This window comes from Bactrocera oleae, chromosome 2, assembly GCF_042242935.1.
Source record: "Bactrocera oleae isolate idBacOlea1 chromosome 2, idBacOlea1, whole genome shotgun sequence".
Taxonomy (NCBI): Eukaryota; Metazoa; Arthropoda; class Insecta; order Diptera; family Tephritidae; genus Bactrocera; species Bactrocera oleae.
The window spans coordinates 20,944,507-20,964,241 of NC_091536.1; the positions used below are offsets into that span (position 1 = coordinate 20,944,507).

The 19,735-nt window shown below is 37.0% G+C and overlaps 1 protein-coding gene across 13 annotated transcripts in view; it reads right to left on the reverse strand.

The window, feature by feature from the left end:
* osa (trithorax group protein osa) overlaps positions 1–19,735 on the reverse strand; it is a 93,272-nt gene that overhangs the window by 9,356 nt on the left and 64,181 nt on the right. For 7 of the 13 annotated variants that reach the window (XM_070111275.1, XM_070111263.1, XM_014233376.3 and 4 more), the window contains exons 5-15: positions 6,799–6,955; positions 6,198–6,698; positions 5,339–6,085; positions 5,061–5,239; positions 4,744–4,998; positions 3,137–3,353; positions 2,635–2,820; positions 1,897–2,076; positions 585–744; positions 179–383; positions 22–103 (exon numbers count right to left, since the gene is read on the reverse strand). In XM_070111275.1, the coding sequence (XP_069967376.1) occupies positions 22–103; positions 179–383; positions 585–744; positions 1,897–2,076; positions 2,635–2,820; positions 3,137–3,353; positions 4,744–4,998; positions 5,061–5,239; positions 5,339–6,085; positions 6,198–6,698; positions 6,799–6,955 (2,869 nt within the window). Of the gene's footprint in view, positions 1–21; positions 104–178; positions 384–584; positions 745–1,896; positions 2,077–2,634; positions 2,821–3,136; positions 3,354–4,743; positions 4,999–5,060; positions 5,240–5,338; positions 6,086–6,197; positions 6,699–6,798; positions 6,956–7,057; positions 7,233–19,735 lie in introns of those variants that run through there. The other 6 variants (XM_070111291.1, XM_036377403.2, XM_036377402.2 and 3 more) reach the window with 6 other exon arrangements.

The following is a 19,735-nucleotide window of genomic DNA, read 5'->3' on the forward strand; positions in this document are numbered from 1 at the left end:
TCAGTAGAATGGAATATTTACCGTATAATTGCGGTCTGGTGTTATAACCTGGATATGGTTGTGAATCTTTCACAAAATCCGGATGACGACGTGGTTGCGGCGTCTAATGTGAAAATAAAGTAAATGTAAAAGCAGTAAGAAATGTTTTGATTATTAAAAAAAAAACTTTGTAACTAACCTGATCGGGCGGCCTATAATAATCCTGTTGAGTTGGAGCAACTGGCGGATAACCGCCGCCTGGCGCTTGCGGACCACCAGTGGGTGAGCCAGCAGTTCCAACTACTGCCGATCCAGGCGGTGTAGGTGTTTGAGAGCTACCCGGTGGCGGTTGACCATATGAACGATTACCATATGGGCCATATTGATTTGCACCAGGTGGAGGACTAAATGGGAGAAAGGGGAAAATCAAATTAATACATATAATATGGAACAATCAGTTAAATTCCAATAATTAATTAGCCAGTTGGTATGCTGGATAATGTGTTAGAAAACAATACTTTTGTAATAACTGATCTGTTATGTAGTTAACAAGATATGGGCTACTAGGTATCAATGTATGGAGAAGTAGAGAAAATAGCACTCACGCTTCCCCCTCTGGTCCATAAGGAGGGTACATGTTTCGGTTTTGTGGCGGAAACTGTGCTCCTTGGCTTTGGCCAAACTGCCCGGGTGGACCAGTGGCATTGTATTGATCACTTGAACCATATTGACCGTAAGCACCTGGTTGACCCGGATATGGGGAACCTGCGAATAAGAGGGAACATACGGAAATTATTATTAATAAAAGAAAATAAGAGGTATACATTGGAGATATTTGGACGTGGTACAAAGTTTAAAATATATATATTATATAATAATACATGGCTAAGAGAAAATATAAGTGCAATTAAAGAATATACGAAAACATAGAATGACAATAATCCGTCTAAAGAACACACATAAATGCATATGTTTCGTCTACTCCAGTTTAACTAGCCAATTATTAAATTATTAGTCCGATTTTTATATTGTATGTTATTTAGGAATGTTCACGAGGATTAATTTTGATTTTAAATAAAAAATAGGAAATGTCGATTAGATACAATAACGATATTTATATATATATATATATATATATTTATTATTTATATTCAGAACAGGATATATTAAGTTTGCCACGAAGTTTGTAACACCCAGAAAGAGACGTTGGAGACCTTATAAAGCAAATAAATAAATAATCTGCGACGATTTAGCAACGTCCGTCTGTTTGTCTGTATATACGCGAACTAATCCATTTGCTTATTTGTCGGAACCGTCGATATAGGACCACTATAGCATATAGCTGCCATGCAAACTGATCGATCAAAATCAAGGCCTATTATAGCTTCTGTGTCCACGAAGTTAATGCTTTTTCTGTTTTTTTTTTTGGGACACGCAATATTGCAATCTGTTTTTTTCAATTCAATTTTGAAAACTTATATATATATTTTTTGGTTTTGTTTGCGTTTATTCTTAAAATAAAATGATCTGAATGTTTTGTGCTAGTAGTAATCTAAACACATATATGTTATACGTGTATATCGTATCTGCAAAAATGTCTAAAAGCCAATAGGTATGCATGTATCAATTATAATGAGTAGTTAATCTTAGAACAGAGATATGCAATAAGGAGAAGAAAATAAAATTATATTTTTTGAAGAGGCCAATAATGATATGAAGTTGAAGGAAAAACACAAAAAATTGTTATATCAAAAGTACACAAAATTATAAAAGCAATTCGTAGAGTGTATATCGAAATTGTACGAAATGTGTTCTATAGTTAAAATTGTTTTCAAACAGAAGGACAATGCAAAACGAAAAGCAACTAATTTTAGAAAACTACACAAGAAAATAAAAAATAATCGAAAAAATGAATACCTGGCGCTCTAGACACCGGCGTGTAAGCATTGCCAGCGCCCTGTTGATAAGGGGAGGCACGGGGCGGCGGTGGTGCATTGCTGACGCTACTATTGCCACTACCACCACCACCCACAACCGGATCGTCAAAGGGATTGCTCACACTAATATTATCACCAACTGCTGCTGTTTGAGTATTGCCTATGGATGCGTGATGGAGATGAATTGTTGTGATGATTTAATGATTTTGGTTTGGTTATTGTTTTTTCGTTGTTGCGAATGTGGATGGTATTCAAAGAAAAAAATATGTTGTTGATGGTGATGGTGGGTTTGGTGATGTGATGATGATTTTGATGATTGGTGATGAGTAGGAAAGTTTTTAGAGATTTGCAAAATAAGAATAAAAAAATTAAAAGAAAAATCGGTCAACTTTTGTTTTTAGTTTTGCAACGAAAAATATATAAAAGAAACAAATTATAAACGCTTAAAATGAACTTTAGGATAGCTTGTGCTTGTTCTCTTAAATAGCTAATTAAAATCGATTTAAGTTTGACCCGTGTTGATTGTAATTGTTGTTGGTAAATGAAAAGATAGTTACAATTTTTTTTCTTTTTAATTTTCGGTTATTGGTTAAGACGTAGTAGTTATAACTGATATTTGTATAAAAAAAACTGTGGTGCAAAAATGTACTACATATTCGCACAGTACTGATTACGGTAGTCTTAAAAAATAACGGAAAATGTGATTGTTTGTATTTACCTGCATGTGGGGTTTGTGCGTTGCTTTGTGAGGGTGGTCGTTGCATTTGACCACCACCCGCACCATAGTCTGGCTGTGGCCCAGCTGTGCCGGGATAACCACTCGGATAACCTGGATAACCATCAATCGATGCATTGGCGGCTGCGCCTGGTGCAGGGAATGAATCTTGAGAATTTGAGGAGCCTGCTGACATTGTTGATGTATTTGTATTTTCCAGCGCAATTGCACCGCCAATTTTTTCAGTTGTGGGTTTTTTTTTTAGAATAAAAATATTGATAAATTTACAATTAAAACAATGCACAACGGTAATAATAATGAATTTGAAAATATATTTCTAAAGCGAAACTATAGATAATGATCGTTAGAGTGAAATTCATAAGGAATGCACATATTTGCGTGTACAATATGCCTAATATATTATTGTTCATACTAAAAGCTTAAACAATTTTATTAAATTTTACTCTACTCTTCAGTTTACAATCTAAAATTTGCACTCTCTTACCTGGCGATGGTACAGAAGCGGCTTTGGTTGATTTCTTTTTTGTGCCGGCTTCCACTTGCTGAATGATGGGCAACGGGTCTATGTCGCCCCGATCGAAGTGACACTCGAAGGTCAACAAATTCTTTGTATAGTGTTTGCGTAGGGTGTAAGCAGCACTACTGCTGGCACCTATGCCCAATAAACCGGCAATATCTTTCCATGTTTTGCTTTTCGTAACCTTTTGTGTTGGTTTATTTTAGTATTTGACGAAATGTAACATAACAAGTTGAAGTTTTTGTTTATAGAACGAAGGAGAAATATATAGTTAGTATAATTGAAAACATAACCAATATGAAATATATATTTTGTATAACAAATGTAAATAATTAAAAATTGGTTTAAAAAAAGAATTGCAAGCAAGCAATGATAGAGATCATTGACACAAACAGCTGCTTCTTTTCTTAAAACTATATTTTCCGTAATAATTATAACTTAAAATATATGTTTTTAGTAAGATAGTTCGAAAAAAGGTACATTGGAAAACTCATAAGAGTAGAAATTATATAAAATATATGAAAAAACTACATGGAGATTTAGAAATTTTAGTGGAACACATAAAATAATATCACTGCTACTTACATACCGTGGGAAAGGAAATCAATCAAGAGTAATCAGTAATTTACAACACTAAGTAGGAAGGAAAAGGGATTGGTGGATGATATATAATTATGTAAGTTTAATGAGATTTGGGAGATACATAAGAGACATCTTTTTAGTGTAATGACAATATATTGCAAAGCAATGAGATTCTAAGAAAAATACTACAATATTATAAAGGAATATGAAAAGCAGAAACATAAAGTTTTATATAATCTTACTGTTTTATATAAACCGATTGTTTTAACACAAAATGAATGAAGACACATTTTGAAATTCTCAATAAAAAACAGAAGTACGTATCAAAAGTAATGCAAAATATTTACCAACATCAATAAAAAAAAGAAAGGAAAACTAGAAAGTAGGCATGCACTTTCAAGGCAGTTAAGTAAAGACCAAAATTGGAAAGATTTTTTTTGTTTTGTAATTTAAGCTTAAAATCATGCATATCCAAAAGCATAGGAACATATATTTAATAAAAAAGATAAAGATACTTTATACACCTTAAGCCCAGACATCTGTTCATTATTCTTTATATTTGAAGTTATATGAAATATTCTAAATGCTGGACCGTGTGGTCTGACTTTTTTTTTTGTTCTAATATGCCTGTTCAAAGGGAGGAATATTTTTTTTAAAAAACAATCACAACACACTCGACTAATGCAGTGGAAGGACTGGTGATGTTGATGTCAATGATTGCGAGGAGATGATGATGATGATATGCTAATATCTTGCAAAGAGCTTAGTGTTGGTGATGTTGCTATTCGTTACAATGCATAACTTTCGTTTTTTAGTATAATTTTTGAGTATTAAACAGATGCTAAGTTTGTGGGTAGTTGTACAAAATAGTGATAGTGGTATAAGTAGTGGTGGTGGTGGTGGTGGGTAGTTTTGCTATGTGGTAGTACTACTAGAAGGTAGTAATGGTAGTGAATCTAAAAAGAAGTTAGTAAAAGGAATTACTACGGCACCTTGCATACCTCGACGAATCCTCCACGTTCTTTTACATAAATATATAACCTATATAAATCGAGCGGTTGTTTCGATATTGTTGGACAGGCGGTGATAGGTGTGCGCCGCTCTTCCATGAACGCTCGAAGCTTATCAAGCCAACTTCGTCTTTCCGGATTATCATCCATTTCGTATAGTTTGCACAGGCTATCGGATTTTTTCGTAGACGATGTACGAAAAGTCTCTTGTGGCGGTCCATGGCTATTAAAAACTTGCTGTAAATATGTAATAAGAACCGTTAGAAATTGTTTAATTCTTAAATATGGCAGCAACTTACAGGACTTACTGCTGGTCGCGTCCAATTTGGTGGTGAATTCATTTCATATTCTTCACTGGGTCCAACTGGATGTCCGGGATGACCAACCGGCGATGTGCTTGGTGGCGCTAAATGGCTTTGGCTATATGGATCGTTTTTACGAGATTTTGGTGTTGTGCATTGTGGATCTTCACCAGAAGCTGTAAATTGCAATAAATTTCATTATAATTTAAAATTATATGTAAATAGTTATTTTGAACCAATTGAATTCATGCATTTTCTCCTGTGACTTTGCTCACCTGCTGATGCATTTGATAGCGTACTTTGTTGGCTAACTTCGTCTATAGGTGTGCCATCTGGCCCAGTTGTCACCACTGAAGTGACCGGATGTGGTCCCGATGCTGTGGATGAACCCGACGAACTAATGCCGTTATCTTGTGAAATGTGTTCGCCGTCACCGGACAACACAACACCGCTACCAACATTACCACTCACAGCCACCATACTACCGATAGGACCAACTCCACCCATCGATTGTGGCGGGGTACTAGTTGGTGGACCCATGTTTGTAGGTCCGTGTGGTGGTCCCATGTGATGGGGTGGTCCCATTGGCATACCCGGATGCATGCCTGGCCCATTACCATAGCCCTGCTGCGGCGCTGGACCGCTGCCATAGCCGCCCTTATGTTGTAAATGCTGTTTCAAATAGTTGAGTGGGCGCGGTGAGCCACCTCCAGGTGGCTGTGGTGGGCCGCCGGGTGGAGGTGTTCCTTTGCCTTGTACATGATTGCCCATACCCGCAGCACTGGCACCGCCTGGTGCGCCGCCACCTCCGGGTCCACCTTGTGGTGATGGTGGAACCCAATTTTGATAGGGTGGATACTGCGCATGTGGACCACCGGAACCAGTATGATTTGGCATTGGTCGACCGGGATATTGAGGACCGCCACCCGGGGGCATACTATTGGCGGAGGTTGGTTGATTTGTAGGCGGTTGAGAGGGCGCGTAACCGCTGGGTGTGTATTGCGGGCGAGGCGGGTAAGATCCTATCGTTAAAGTGATAAGAGTGATGGTAAACAACATTAATAAGTTTCTGTTTATTTATATATATATATGTATAATCAAAAATATATATTCCAAAACGTTTTTATTGCTTACCTTGAGAATATTGCTGCGACTGTTGTGGAGGCGGGTAGCCAGTCGGCAAACCTTGCGGTCCTGGACCCGGACTCTGCCCTGGTCCACCCATTTTATAGACACCATGCATATGTGGCTGTGGTGGATAACCGCCCACACCACCACCCGCCCCTTGTGGAGGTGGTGTTGACATACTATTTAAGCTTTGATTCGGTGGAAGTTGTTGTTGTTGTGGACCTGTAGGGGCGCCAGGACCACCTGGCGGTAGACCACCAACTTGTTGTTGTGAGCCACCAACGCCAGCTGGTGAGTTGTGCACACCACCAGGACCACCGATAGGTTGTTGCTGAGATTGCGATTGTGCAGGCATTTGCTGCTGCTGTTGTTGTTGCTGTGGACCACCGCCACCTTGCGTCGCTTGGATATGGGGCGGGGGTGGTGGAGGTCCAGAAGCGCCAGGCTGTTGCATAGGACCACTACTCGATTGATTACTAGAAGGTCGTGAAATTGGATGATTTTGTGCTACACAAATATAAGAGACAAGTTTAAATTAGGAGAGTTTATCATACATGTACATATGCAGCTGTTTAAGATTGTTCTATGAATTTCGTTTTACACTTACCCACTGCTGGTGACATGGAACGCGAACCTGATGAGCCTGTTGGTGAAGGTGTGGGACGCATTACTTGCTGTGAATTTGGTGTGCCCGGGGGCCCCGAACCCATGCCGCTGTGACCGCCGCCACTCGAACTATCGTTGCTATTCTGGCCGATCAATTCCTGTGAAAGAATAAGTATTAATAAAAATATTATTGGTGAAGTGGTTTATGTTGGTTTTAAAAGTGAGTAATAAAGATTTCCAATATGAAACGGATACTATACTTTGTACAAACTTTCGAAATGTTCCCAAGGCAGAATTTTATTCATGTTTCTCCCGCGTTTTATTTTGTTTTTTATTTTATTTTTTTAATTTTATTGTTCTTATATATGTGTATTGTGTTGTTTCGTAGGTTTATTCTTTTTCTATATTTGTTTATTAAGTTTTGTTTTTGTCAACAATTCTTATTCAGAATAATAGAGTTTTTTCTCAAATTGATTTTTTACCCGAAATGCTTTTTTCATTGCTGTCATTTCATATAAAATTTTAGATTAAAAAAAAATATTTTTCAGAGAAACCATTTTACTACAAAGTGAAAATTACAGAAACAAGTGGGTGCAGCGCTAAAATTAAATACTGACAAAATATCAATGAGGTTTTTCTTAATCAGTAACAGAGTTTCTGACATACATACGTACATATGGACAATGATAAGCACATGTTTCAATTAAAAACAATATAATAATAATTGCCAAAACTATTGCACAAAGAAGCCGGAAACGAGTTAGTTAATAAATTCATATATATGTATGAAATGATTATGGAAGTATATTAGCAAGAACGGTTGTATCACGCTCGCAAGTCAATAAAAGCCGGCAGTCACAAACAAAACCATTTACGCAAAGTGTAAATAAAAAAATTTGTTTCCGCATGTATATACATACACACATCACTTTTAAGTCACACACAAAAATCATTTGGTTTTCTTTTGTATTTTTTCAACCTGCTGTCTTCACTAATTATAACGACATGCAAACACCCTAAAAGCAATAAAAAGTGATTTCGTAAAATCAACAATTGGTAGCTTCTCTTCAAGTTCAATCAGAGAGCAATAAATAATCAAAATCAATCAGATATAATTTGCGTTTGGAAAAGATAAAAAAAAAAAAAACACACACACACACACAAAAACAAATTCATTTATTCAGATAAAATGCGGTGCAAAAATGCCGGCCGGCACTAGCTGTACTTTTATCTTGACATGTTTGCATTATAATTAAATTCACGAGTGTTTATGTACGCTAAGTAAGCACCATATATTCGTGAGTATCAACTAACACAAATTCGAACTCAAAGTAATGTGTAAGCAAACTAAAAAAAATTAACATCATCAAAGTATTTGAAAACAAGTCGAAGTCAATAATTACAAGGCAATTAATTACAAAGACTAGAAAAACATAGATGTTCGCAAAAGTAAGCATCAGTGTTAGTGTAAAATTATGTCGTTTATGCACTCTCAATGTGTTTGTGGTACGTGATGAGGTGCGTCCAGTCAATCAAACTGTTTGATTGCTTGGTTTGGTTTTTCCATTATAATGTGACTTTAACTTCGACAGTTCTGGTTGATTTGTCACTTACTATGGTGGTTGTTGCTTTCGTCAAGTCATAAATCATGACAAGAAATGCAGAGCAACAACATGAATAAATAAATAAAATGAGACGCTGATGACGTTGCAGTAAATATATCGACAATAAAAAGATATGAAAAATCAGTGAGCATTGTTTGAATAGCTTAACAAATATGTGTTTGTTAAAAAAAAATGCATGCAAGAGCCAAGTAACTCACAAAAAGAACATCGCATGCACTTAGAGCCTTTTAATATTTTCTTATTGATTTAGGAACACATACGTGCGTAAATGCCACAAATGCGCGAGTTTTCATTCAATAGAACAAAAAAAATCCTTACTAGTAGCTACTAAATTGTTAAAAAAATTATTAAAAAATCCACAAATAGTTTGTATTCAATGCTCATACAAATGGGGTGACAAATTGACAGTTTCGAGTCAAATATAATAAGAAGCAAACATTCATAACATAAATAACGAGGACCTGCAGTAAACAAAATGATGCATGGCAAGCACCGATTGTGGCGTTGGTGATGAAGTTACTTGTCAAAGAACAATGAAACTGAGAGTATATCTTATTGATTTATTGCAAGGCGAAGGAGAAAAAAACAAAAAATCTATTCTAATCAGTGTCATATTAAAGAGAGAAAAAATTATATTATATTTTTTTATAGTAAAATATAGGTTTCGGAAATGTATATTGCATTTGAGAAAAATTAAAAATTTACAAAGTGTTTTAAAAAGATACAAATATATCTACATACGAAAAACTTTATTTTAAAGCTGCTGACTAATTAATGAAAGCTAATAAAAAAGGTAAAGCTATTCAAAATAAATAATAAATAAGTGATTTTGCTAGAAACGACAAAAACTGCATGTGTACAGAGAATTAAGCTGTGCCGGCTGGCTGGCTATGTGGTCCACTTACTACCGAATGAAATGCGAGTATCGAATGAGTAACGACTATATTGAAAAAGAAACACAAACACATGCTTGCAACAATTTTACAGTGTAAGTAAAAAGAATTCAGACTGTTGACTTGCTAACTGGGCTGAATTTGACTTGAATTGTTTGTTGCCGTTGTAGGCTCAACGTCGTTGAAGAGATTGTTGGGCAAGCGGCTTAAATAATCGAACACGCACGCTAAAGCACAGCCATAATATAACATTTAATTTTCAGTAAAACAACATCCGCATCAACGTTAACTGGAGTCGGCGACAATTCCTAATTGGCAATTGGCAAAACGTTGCAACGCAACACGCCTGTTGCTGTCAGCGCGTGTTTATTGTCGCTTTAACAACCAATATTATTAGATTTTCTTGTGCTTCGGTTATTATTTTTGAATTTTTAAGCAAGTTCGGTGATTTGGCGGTCAGAGAGAAAAAAAAAAACTTAAAAAAAGACAAAAACACACTTTCTCAGGGAGCAATAAAATTGAGCAACATCAACAAAAACTGTCGAAAAATGCAGTTATTATCAAATAACAGCGGCTATAATCCGACAAAATAATCAGCTGTCAAATTACCGACCAAATGAATGCCTAAGCGAACAAACAAGTCAACAATACAAAAATACTTGTATCATATGCATGAGAAATTTTTGTAGAATCATTCGACGAGCAAACCACAATAATATTGGATGTTTGAATGTGAAAACGTATGATAAGTCTAACGATTTTACAGAAATATTATTTTAGAACTCATATTTTTGGTAACAAATCGTTTCCGCGGAAAAAAGAAATATTAATTTAAAAAAAATAATAACAATTTTAAATATTTTTTTTGAAACGATTCTTTTATAGATGCTTCTCCATCTGAACAAATATTAGGGCCCTAAAATTTAGTGGTTTATAAACACGATTTTGTCTGCACTTCGGAAAGTTAGCGAGTCTGCTTAAGTATGCACGTAAATATTTGTTATGCATTTATTTATTTTAGTAGCAAGTTTTTGTTTTATTCATTTATGATATTTTCACTTTTGCGACACTGTGCGAAACAAAACATCAGCAGTCATGCGAAATAAGCGCGGAAAATATAAAGCGAGACGTGACATCGGCAGGGGGAGCTATGAAGTGAGTATTCGCAAAAAAAAAATACGACTAAAAAACGACTGAAACACTATTGACGGTACAAGATAAATAATAATTATTATTTACAATATTAAATTTGATCAAAGAAAGAAAAATTTAACACTAAAACAATCGCGGAAAATTGTTTAAAAAATACAGTGATACTCGTAACAGTATAAAACTCGATTACTATTAAACATTACTTCGACATAAACCGACCGTTCAGAATGTTATATACACACACACACACTATTTATGTATGTTTTGATAAATTGAGCGAATATAGCGACAGGCGGTCGTTGATTTTGCCTGCTGCCACTACTGACACTAAAAATATTTCAGTATAGCGACGGTTGGAATAATTTGTACAATATGTGCGTTGTACAACTGAGCGTTGGAGCATACAATGGGTAAACGAACGGGTGATGCGAAGAGCAAAATCGTATAGCTAACCGATGTATAAATGTATGAAGTCTGAGCTCGTATAGAACGGAGCTGGGGCGTTGCTAATCGACTATCGGCTCACAATTTGCAGCGACTGGGGTTTTGTGGATTGAGACAACGAGAGTTGCCATCTGAAACAACTTAAAAGAGGTCTTATCCCAATTATTAGTATTATTAGCTTCATATTTTTAAAATGTTTATAAAAACATGGATATGGAATTTAAACTATCATTTAAATTGTTTAGCTAATGAATTAAGTGATAAAGAGTGCAAAGAAATCAAATATTAAATTCCAAAATACTAAACAACAAGTGTGAAGCAAAATAAAAAAATTATTGTTTTTTTACAGTTGAATAAACAAAAATATAACTATTAAATCAACTTGCCAGAAAACAAATAGAAGTAATAAATTATCTGCCGCATGTGGCCGAATCTCTAACAAACATGACACATGCGATAATTAAAACAACGAGGCAATATAATCTAGGCCCAAATTTGACCATCATTACGCTAAATTAATTTGTTTTAAGTTTCTAAAGCATTATCAGAGAAGGAGGTGAAAAATGGAAGTTTTATGAATGAAGTTATTACGTCAATAGAGTTACTTTCTTCAAATCCTTTTTTAAGGTCGATGTTAGAACAGCAACTCGAGAAAAAGACAAGTTTTCTTAAAATCAAAGTTCGATTTCTACAAAATCTATCGAGCATCTTATCAAATAGCCCTATATTTTAACTTAGCAGTTGCACGTTACTAAATTCCTAATCACTCAGCACAACAAACTCATCCATCACGTGAGATTACTAGAAATTTTATCGAGAGACCTTTCGGCAAATGCCATGCTGCAACCACTTGTTGGAGAATTGAATACAAAAAAAAAACATAAAAACATGCAAATATAAAACAGACACCACCAAATGAAACATACTTTAGTAAGTTTATGTACATGACACTCCCTCTTGCGAATTTTATTGCCCACTTGCATATCTCAAGCAATCCAAAGCAGACAACCGGCCACTGCCACGGCCACTTATCGCACGACCATACCAGAGCGCTAAAATACTCGGCGTCGCCGTTCCCACAAGCCAGCCATAAAAAACTATAAATGACAAGTCGATTAGAAAATTTTCAAATAGTCAGGGAAAAAGTAAGCCAGCAGCAGAACAGAGCACAAATAAAAATTAAACGAACAAAGCGAGATAAAAAAAAACAAATAAAAAGTATATAAAAAAAAAACGAGGGTATGAGTGTAGGAAAAATTAAGAACTCCAGTCCGCCACTGGCAACGAGTCCGACCAGCAAACGAACGAACAAAATAAAGGAAACGTATAACAACGAAAGAGCATTCAAACGGCTGACAACTCAAATGAATTACGAGAAATAGCGCTGGCAAACGAATATTTTTCAACGAATGTTGCCGTAAAGAAGAATAAGCGAAGCGAACGTAAAATCTAACAAATGTACGAAATGTATTATCTGCCCACCTTCTGTGCCCTCGACAATCCCCTACTGCATGTTGTTGTTTGCACAAACAACGTAGTGCGGCGAATGCGAGTATACTTTTGGTATCTGAGAAATGAAATTAAATGAAATAAACCAAATGATGTTTTACGACGGCAAGGCAAGAGTCAAATTGCAAAGGAGACGGCAACGAGGCGGACGAAAACATTAATGCGATATATACACATGCATACATAAAACAGTAAGACCGAACAAACTCAAGATTCGATTGTTGGCCGTTGTGCCGGTGGTGGAAGGAATTGTGATGATGACGGTTGCCTGACGGTTCGAGGCGGGCGACCATTATAAATGTACGTACTTTTTACTTATGGTAAAGAGGGAACGAACGACGACGAAAACAGCAATGCTGAATCGAATGGTCGTCGTCGTAGTCGTTGCAGTCGTTGTTGACGTTGACAAAGGCGTGTAGATAAGAAACAGAAGCGCACACATAGCACAGAGCACAGCGCTCACGGCATAGAGTGAGCATATGGAGCCCAAAAGACGAAACCCAAACCTTTATGCTGACTAAACGTTGAGTGCTGGCTCATGGCCCATGGCTTATGGCTGTTGGTTGTGTCGTGGCACGGCAGGGCACGGCACAAAGCGTCGCATAAGTGGAAGCATAATAAAATTGCGGAGGTAAAGCGGCGGTAGGTATGGTAAGCATATAAATACATACTCACATACATAAAACTCTATATAAATCTTGGTTGGGCAAAGTGGTGTGCGGCTTCGAAGCAACTTGACAGCGACGAACGGCGGACGGTCCGACAATAGCATGGGGTAGTAGCTTTAGAATGTTTTGCATTACTTATATGAAGAAAAGTAAAAGATAGGGCGACATCGATGTTGAGACTTCGAAAGCACAAACACTGTGGATTTGTGGGTTGAGTGCTCGGAAAGAAACATTAAATGAATAAACAGAATCGAAGTGACAGGCAGACAAAACAAAGAAATGAATGGGAAGCAACCGGCGTGGCGCATAGATAATGCGATCGACGAGAAACCGGCGAGTGACGGTGATTTGGCACATAGAAATTCAACAAAGATACAAGGAACTAACTAACCAAACAAGAATGAGCTGACACCAGTTCGAGTATAGAACACCGAAGAATATACAGTACACCAGGGAATGACTCTACGAAGCTGAGTTGTCGGTTGTTTAGCTGCCTAGTTGGTTGCTTGGTTGGACTCTGTGCTGTGTGTTGTTTGCTGACTGCTGCGACAACACCGATTCCGAACGATGTGACTGTTCAGCCAGCAGTCACTTTAGCGGAGGGGAAAAGTTGAAAACAAAAACAAACAGTATGGTGTGCAATGAAACAGAGTCATCGACAACAGCGACGATGACGATAACGATAGCAACAACACACAAAATAGCGGGCAATACAAAACAAAAGACAGTAAAGCGGATTCGAACATGTATTGAAAGAAACAGAAATACTCGGAATACTGCCAAGCACATACATATATAACAGCGCACAATAACACAACAACGTTCCTAGCAAAACCAGTGAGTGAGCTAAGCACACAAACGAAGTATGACTGCGAGTAATAACGTGTTCTCACAAGAAAAAATATAATTTTTTATGATAGCAAAATCAGCAACAGAAGAAACTGAACACCAATGCAAAAACAATAACAAAACGAAAGCAATAAGACTAAATACCATATTTTTTCGCTTAGAACATAAAGCTCCAAAGAGTTTCTGAGCGTAAGCGGACGTATATACGTACATATATATGTATAAATCTTAGTGAATTAAAACGCTAGCAAATGGTTCGAACGATATGATATAAAACTCACAGCCACTACGTGTGGGTTGCCTGCTTTGCAAAATTATAGCGAGGAAACGCTTATTAGGCGCGGTGGGATTTGAGGGGGTAGGAATTGAAAGGAATGTCAAAAAGTGGCTATTTTCCACAGCTGAAGGATAAAAATTTACTTTTATGGAAAGTGGGGAAGTGCGACGATGCCTTTATTTAGTTGGAGCGAAGAAGGAGGGATGTCATTAGCAGCAGAGTAGGCAACATTGAATTGTCTTGCACGAGTTAAAAACAGAAAAGGAGTCGCCAGTGATGGTTCTTCAAAGCACCCAACCTTTTTTTTTGTTATTGTATTTTATGAAGGTTTATTACATTTAAGGTCGATGTGTGTTTAATTGAATAGGATCGCTTCGGAGGGCAGTTAGTGTGTTTGTTGGAAACTCTTTCATACTGCGCTTGAGGCCGAAGACGTCGAAGACAAGCTAAATGAGGCGGCATTAAATGAAGCTGAGGTTCGTTATGGGGTCAGGCTAGTCAGGCGCGTACCCAATTAGATTATGTGTGTGCGCATATGAAAAAAAATGTTGTAAGATGTAACGGTACCATCCAAATAGTAACTTGAGCAATTTTTTGCATATGCAAACACAATAACTGTATATACATTACGAAAATCATATATCAAGATATCACGATAATAAATATTATACATCGTATAATTTAATTTTTGGTTGATATAAAAATAAATGCATTTGCAAACCTACTTCACTATTATTTTATCAATTCCTACAATAGCCGGTTCTACTGACCGGAATTTACCTGGATAGAGCTGTTATTTTGACGATCTACTCCTGTTTGTATTAGTAAGTAATAACTATTGTTTTATGCAACTAAACATACCTATAAGTAAGTAGCAATTTGATCGATTAATCAACCCTCCACACATTCACTCTTATCAAATTAATCAATTATTAATTGCTCCATTAAAAATTCAACACCATGCGTTTACATCAAAGAGAAACAAAATATATACTAAAAAACGAACACACTTAACAAGCAGAGTTGTGGAGCCTACTCGCCAACAACATGGATAACCAAAGCAGAAGACACTTAAGAAGATAACGAAAAAAGTGCAATGAGAATCGGCTATCACAATTAGTGCCCCAAACCACTTCTGCTCAACACCACACACCAGAACCACATACAAAATCAAATATACACACCTTATCGATAGACAGACATCGAGGCATTCAATGTGCTAGTTGCCATAATGCTGTTTAAAGGTTTTGCGCGCCAAATGCAAAAACATTAAATCGTCTGCACATACACGACCGCATAGTGTGCGTAGTGCTCAAAAGCCAGCCCACTCAACTACAAAAACTGCTTATGCGCACAGTTATCATATCTCTGCACTTCGAAGACACTTGAGAAACAAGCGTTATAAATAATGAATAAGCATACAAAAATGTAATCAGGTTGAAGACAGCTAGCCCAACCAGAAAACAGTTGAATTAAAACAAACGCGTGGCGAGCGTTTTTTGATTTGGGTTTTTTAGTCAACACAGTTTGCAAGTGATTTCAAGTGGGTTTTCGGACAGCAGGAACTTGCGCAGAAGGTGTAATAAGCATACCCTTAACATTAGCTTACATTCATACGTATTAGTGAAGTGGTTGTGATTAAGTGGACATGTGAAAGAAGTAAGAATTATTGCGCTTGGGAGCGTCAAAGGCAACAAATGCTAAATATCAATAATGTGACCGACCAGCCAAGCAATGCAGTTGAGTGGTTAGTAAAAACAAACGAGTGTTGGCATAGAAAAGGGCTAGCGAAAAATTGAAAAATATTACTTTGTTTTATTGCCAACTTGTAAGAGTCACAGATAAGTGATTGCAGATACCATCATACAAGTATTCGCATACCGACTGCTCAATAAAGGATGCAATGACAGAAAATGGAGCAACAACAGAAGGGAAAATCAAAACTCAATATATTATGTAATATGGATGAGGGATAACGGCAAAATGTTCATACGTACATAAAGCATACAGCAAGCGATATATACCATATATACAATGTTTTAGTAAATGCCACTGAAAAAGCAATAGTCATGCCAAGATTGCAAGAAGTAAAGGCATAGGAAAAGCGCTCGCGTAGCAAGAAATATTTTGTGATATGCCTGAGTTGTGTTCGAAACTTTCATATGTACATTTAGACAAAGTTGTGCAATTTTTTTATGCATTGAGGAAATACCCCTGGAATTATGAAAATTGGAAACTACAATATTGAAATGTAGTTTTGGAAACCACAATATTCAAATGTGGTTTTGCAAAAAAATGTTTTGGCGGCGTCATTTTTTGTTTGTTAGTCATCGGTGTATGTTTACCCAAGGCAACTGCTCACACAAATCTGATAGCTTTCAAAGTCAATAAATCGTTTTGGTTTAACACTGAACATTTATAACATAGTAGGCGTGGACATTCATGCCTGTTACATGGGCAGTTTAGTTGCGAGGCAGTTTGGCATTAGAAAGCGTATTATTTATTAAAAATTAAATTTTAGCAAACGCGATAAAAATTCTTTAAATTCCAACACTTGGTTACAAGGAATTTTAACTCATAAATCATAAAACGTTTTCGAATTAAACTTGAATTCCACTACGCTTTGCTGCATTATACTAAGCCACTGATGCTGTATGGTATAAAGCAAACACGCGGACTTTGTATGGAAATACAATGCTGACTTAGAAAGGATGAAAGAACAAACGTAAATAAATGTAGCATCGTTTTAAATGTGTAAAAGAATTGCAACATTATGTTGTCCATGCATTAAACCCACAAACCAGCAGCATTTCCGCCGCGTAAACATGCACCACACGCTTTCTTTTGAATTACACACACACTGCAGTCCACAATGCAGGCGTGTTCGCATATTATTGCAAGCAGCTCCTCATCTACATGAGCTCCTTTGTGCTCAGCTGCCGCCCACTCACTCACCCGGTGTTGTGTTAAGCGTTTTTATAGGCACAGCTGTGCACGGAATTCTGACATTCGACCGTGAGTAGCGTATGGGTAACGCTGCATGCAACGCTGTTGTTGCTTTGTTCTGTGCGCTGTTTTATTAAAGCTCAGTGTTGCGTTTTATGACATCCTGCATGCCAACGCTGCTGTTTATGGCTAGATATGTGCATATGGAGTAATATTTAGTGGGATTTATAAAAAAAAAGAAAAAAAAAACACATAGTGTGCTATCTAAATACATAGAAAGTCCTTAACAAAATGCAATATTACGCATATATGACATTATATGTACATTATCTATCCTAAACTTAACAACAATAGTGGGGGTCTGCAACCATGCCTGTCCACCAATTTAGTCATTTGATCGAGTCAGCTGTGCGCCAAAAGACAGATTAACAAATACATAGAGCAGCAAAATTTCAGACCACCAGCTGTTACTGCTGCCGTTGCTACATACATACATACATATGTACGTAAATGTGCTCTGCAGCTTATTGAAATTATAGTCGGCGTAATGGCTTTGCTGGCTGAATGCTATGCCAAGCTGTGGCTAACTGCCACGCATTCCGAGCGAATGCTTCGGTTAGTTGTGGTCTCAACATGCAGCGGCATTTAGTTTCACTCAATTCAAATCAAGCTAAAATCTCCACATAGCTACTTCCTCATTGCGAAGCTACAGCTGACGTGCCTCCTCACCAGCGGCCAATGTTGCTGGCAAACAAGCGTTTTGCTGTTTTTGTGTTCGCCCTATTAAAAGGGTCATTTGTTTTTAATGGTGGCAGTAAGGCAGGGAGACAGCGAATGAAGTGAGCAGGTTTAAGGTCTTCCTTTCTTTTGTTGTTGTTGCGTCAAAGATTTGGCACTTTATGACTGGCTTTTGTACATTCTTACGTATGCATATACATCTGTATGTATGAAAAGAAGCGAACACATGGGTACTGGTACAATAATGTATACTTTGGCGTAGGTTAATCGCTCGCTATACAATATTATTTTTTAGAGAGTTGTACAGAGTTTTCATACAAGAAGCTGTTTTTGACCGATCAGTTTCTCTGATGCTATAGTGATCCGGTATCGGCGGTTACGACAAATGAGCAGCTTCTTGGGGGAAAAAAGACGCGCGCAAAATTTCAGAAACTGGGGGACTAGTTCGCACATATATAAACAGACGGACATAGCTATATCGACTCAGCTGATCATTTATATATGTATGTACATATTTTATAGGATATCTGATGTTTCCTTCAAGGTGTTACAAATAGCATGGCAAACTTCATATACCCTGTTCAGCGTATAACGAGAGCAGTGTAAACAAAGGAGAACAACAATGATGATCGTAAAGTGAGTGTGCAGAATATACATAGCCATACATGACCGTGATGCATGTCACAATTGACAAGTGTAGTAGTCACAGTATGTGGCATAAAAAACATTAAAAAAAATAAATAAAAAGCTAACATTAAAAACTCCCGCCATCATTACTATTTCCAGTTAATGTCCAAGCATTTTGCAATCAACAACAATAGCGTAGCAAATTATGCTTACCTTATCAGGGGCATACGCGACTAACAAATCTTACAGCTGTTGTCCTACTCTGTGCGGCTATTATTAGCACCAACGGCAATTTCGCGCCAACAAATACACGTAGACAACAAAAGCAAGTGGAATGCATACACTCTGTCAATCAAGTGCCGCTATGTTTGTGCGGTTACCGGTATGCGTTTGCCTCTAGTGTGGCACGGAAGTGGCAGCAGCCGGCCGAGCAGACAGAGCTTTTAAACGGCGATGCACGAGGGCAGCAAATGGCAAACGGTTGGCAGTTAACAAAGCAAGCGAGAACAGTGTACGTTCCTTAGCCAATAACTAGACTATCACTAACATAACATGTGTGTGTGTGCTGTGTGTGTGTGTGCATTGTGAAAGGAGTTGAAAGTAAAAAATGCGTTTCCACTTTTCTCAGCAAATACTAGTATCAAAGATTCAGTTGCTCTGGAGGCGAAGGAATATGCACCGGTGGAAAGAAAATGCGGATATTTGCAATAAAGTTACAGGTGTGCGGCATTCGAGGCGACTTAATTGAGAGGATATAGAATTAAAAGCAACACAATAGTTGCTCTTACCGGAAACGAGATTACCGGAAACGAGATATTCTTTACAGAGGAGATTGTTGAAAGGCAATAACATACAAATAAAATAGCACACAACTTTCTGATTAGATTTAATAGCACTTTAATAGCAAAGGCAAAAAAACCAGAATATAACATAACAAAGTTTATAAGCGATTTCGAGTGCTTTGTGAAAACACTTCTCTAACGGTATAGAATTATGACAAGTATCTTTCAAGGTGTGTTTGAGAATTTTGGTGTTTTTGTTGAAATGATTCCATGATAAACGTAGTGCCAGTCGAAGATTAGCGTCATGTAAACACGATTTTTTTGGTGTCATAAACTATTTCGGTTTTTTTTGGAAAAGGTAATCAATAATGATTTAGAGTTATTTTAAGCTTTCGCCGTCAACAAATGAGTTTGAAGCTTACACAATT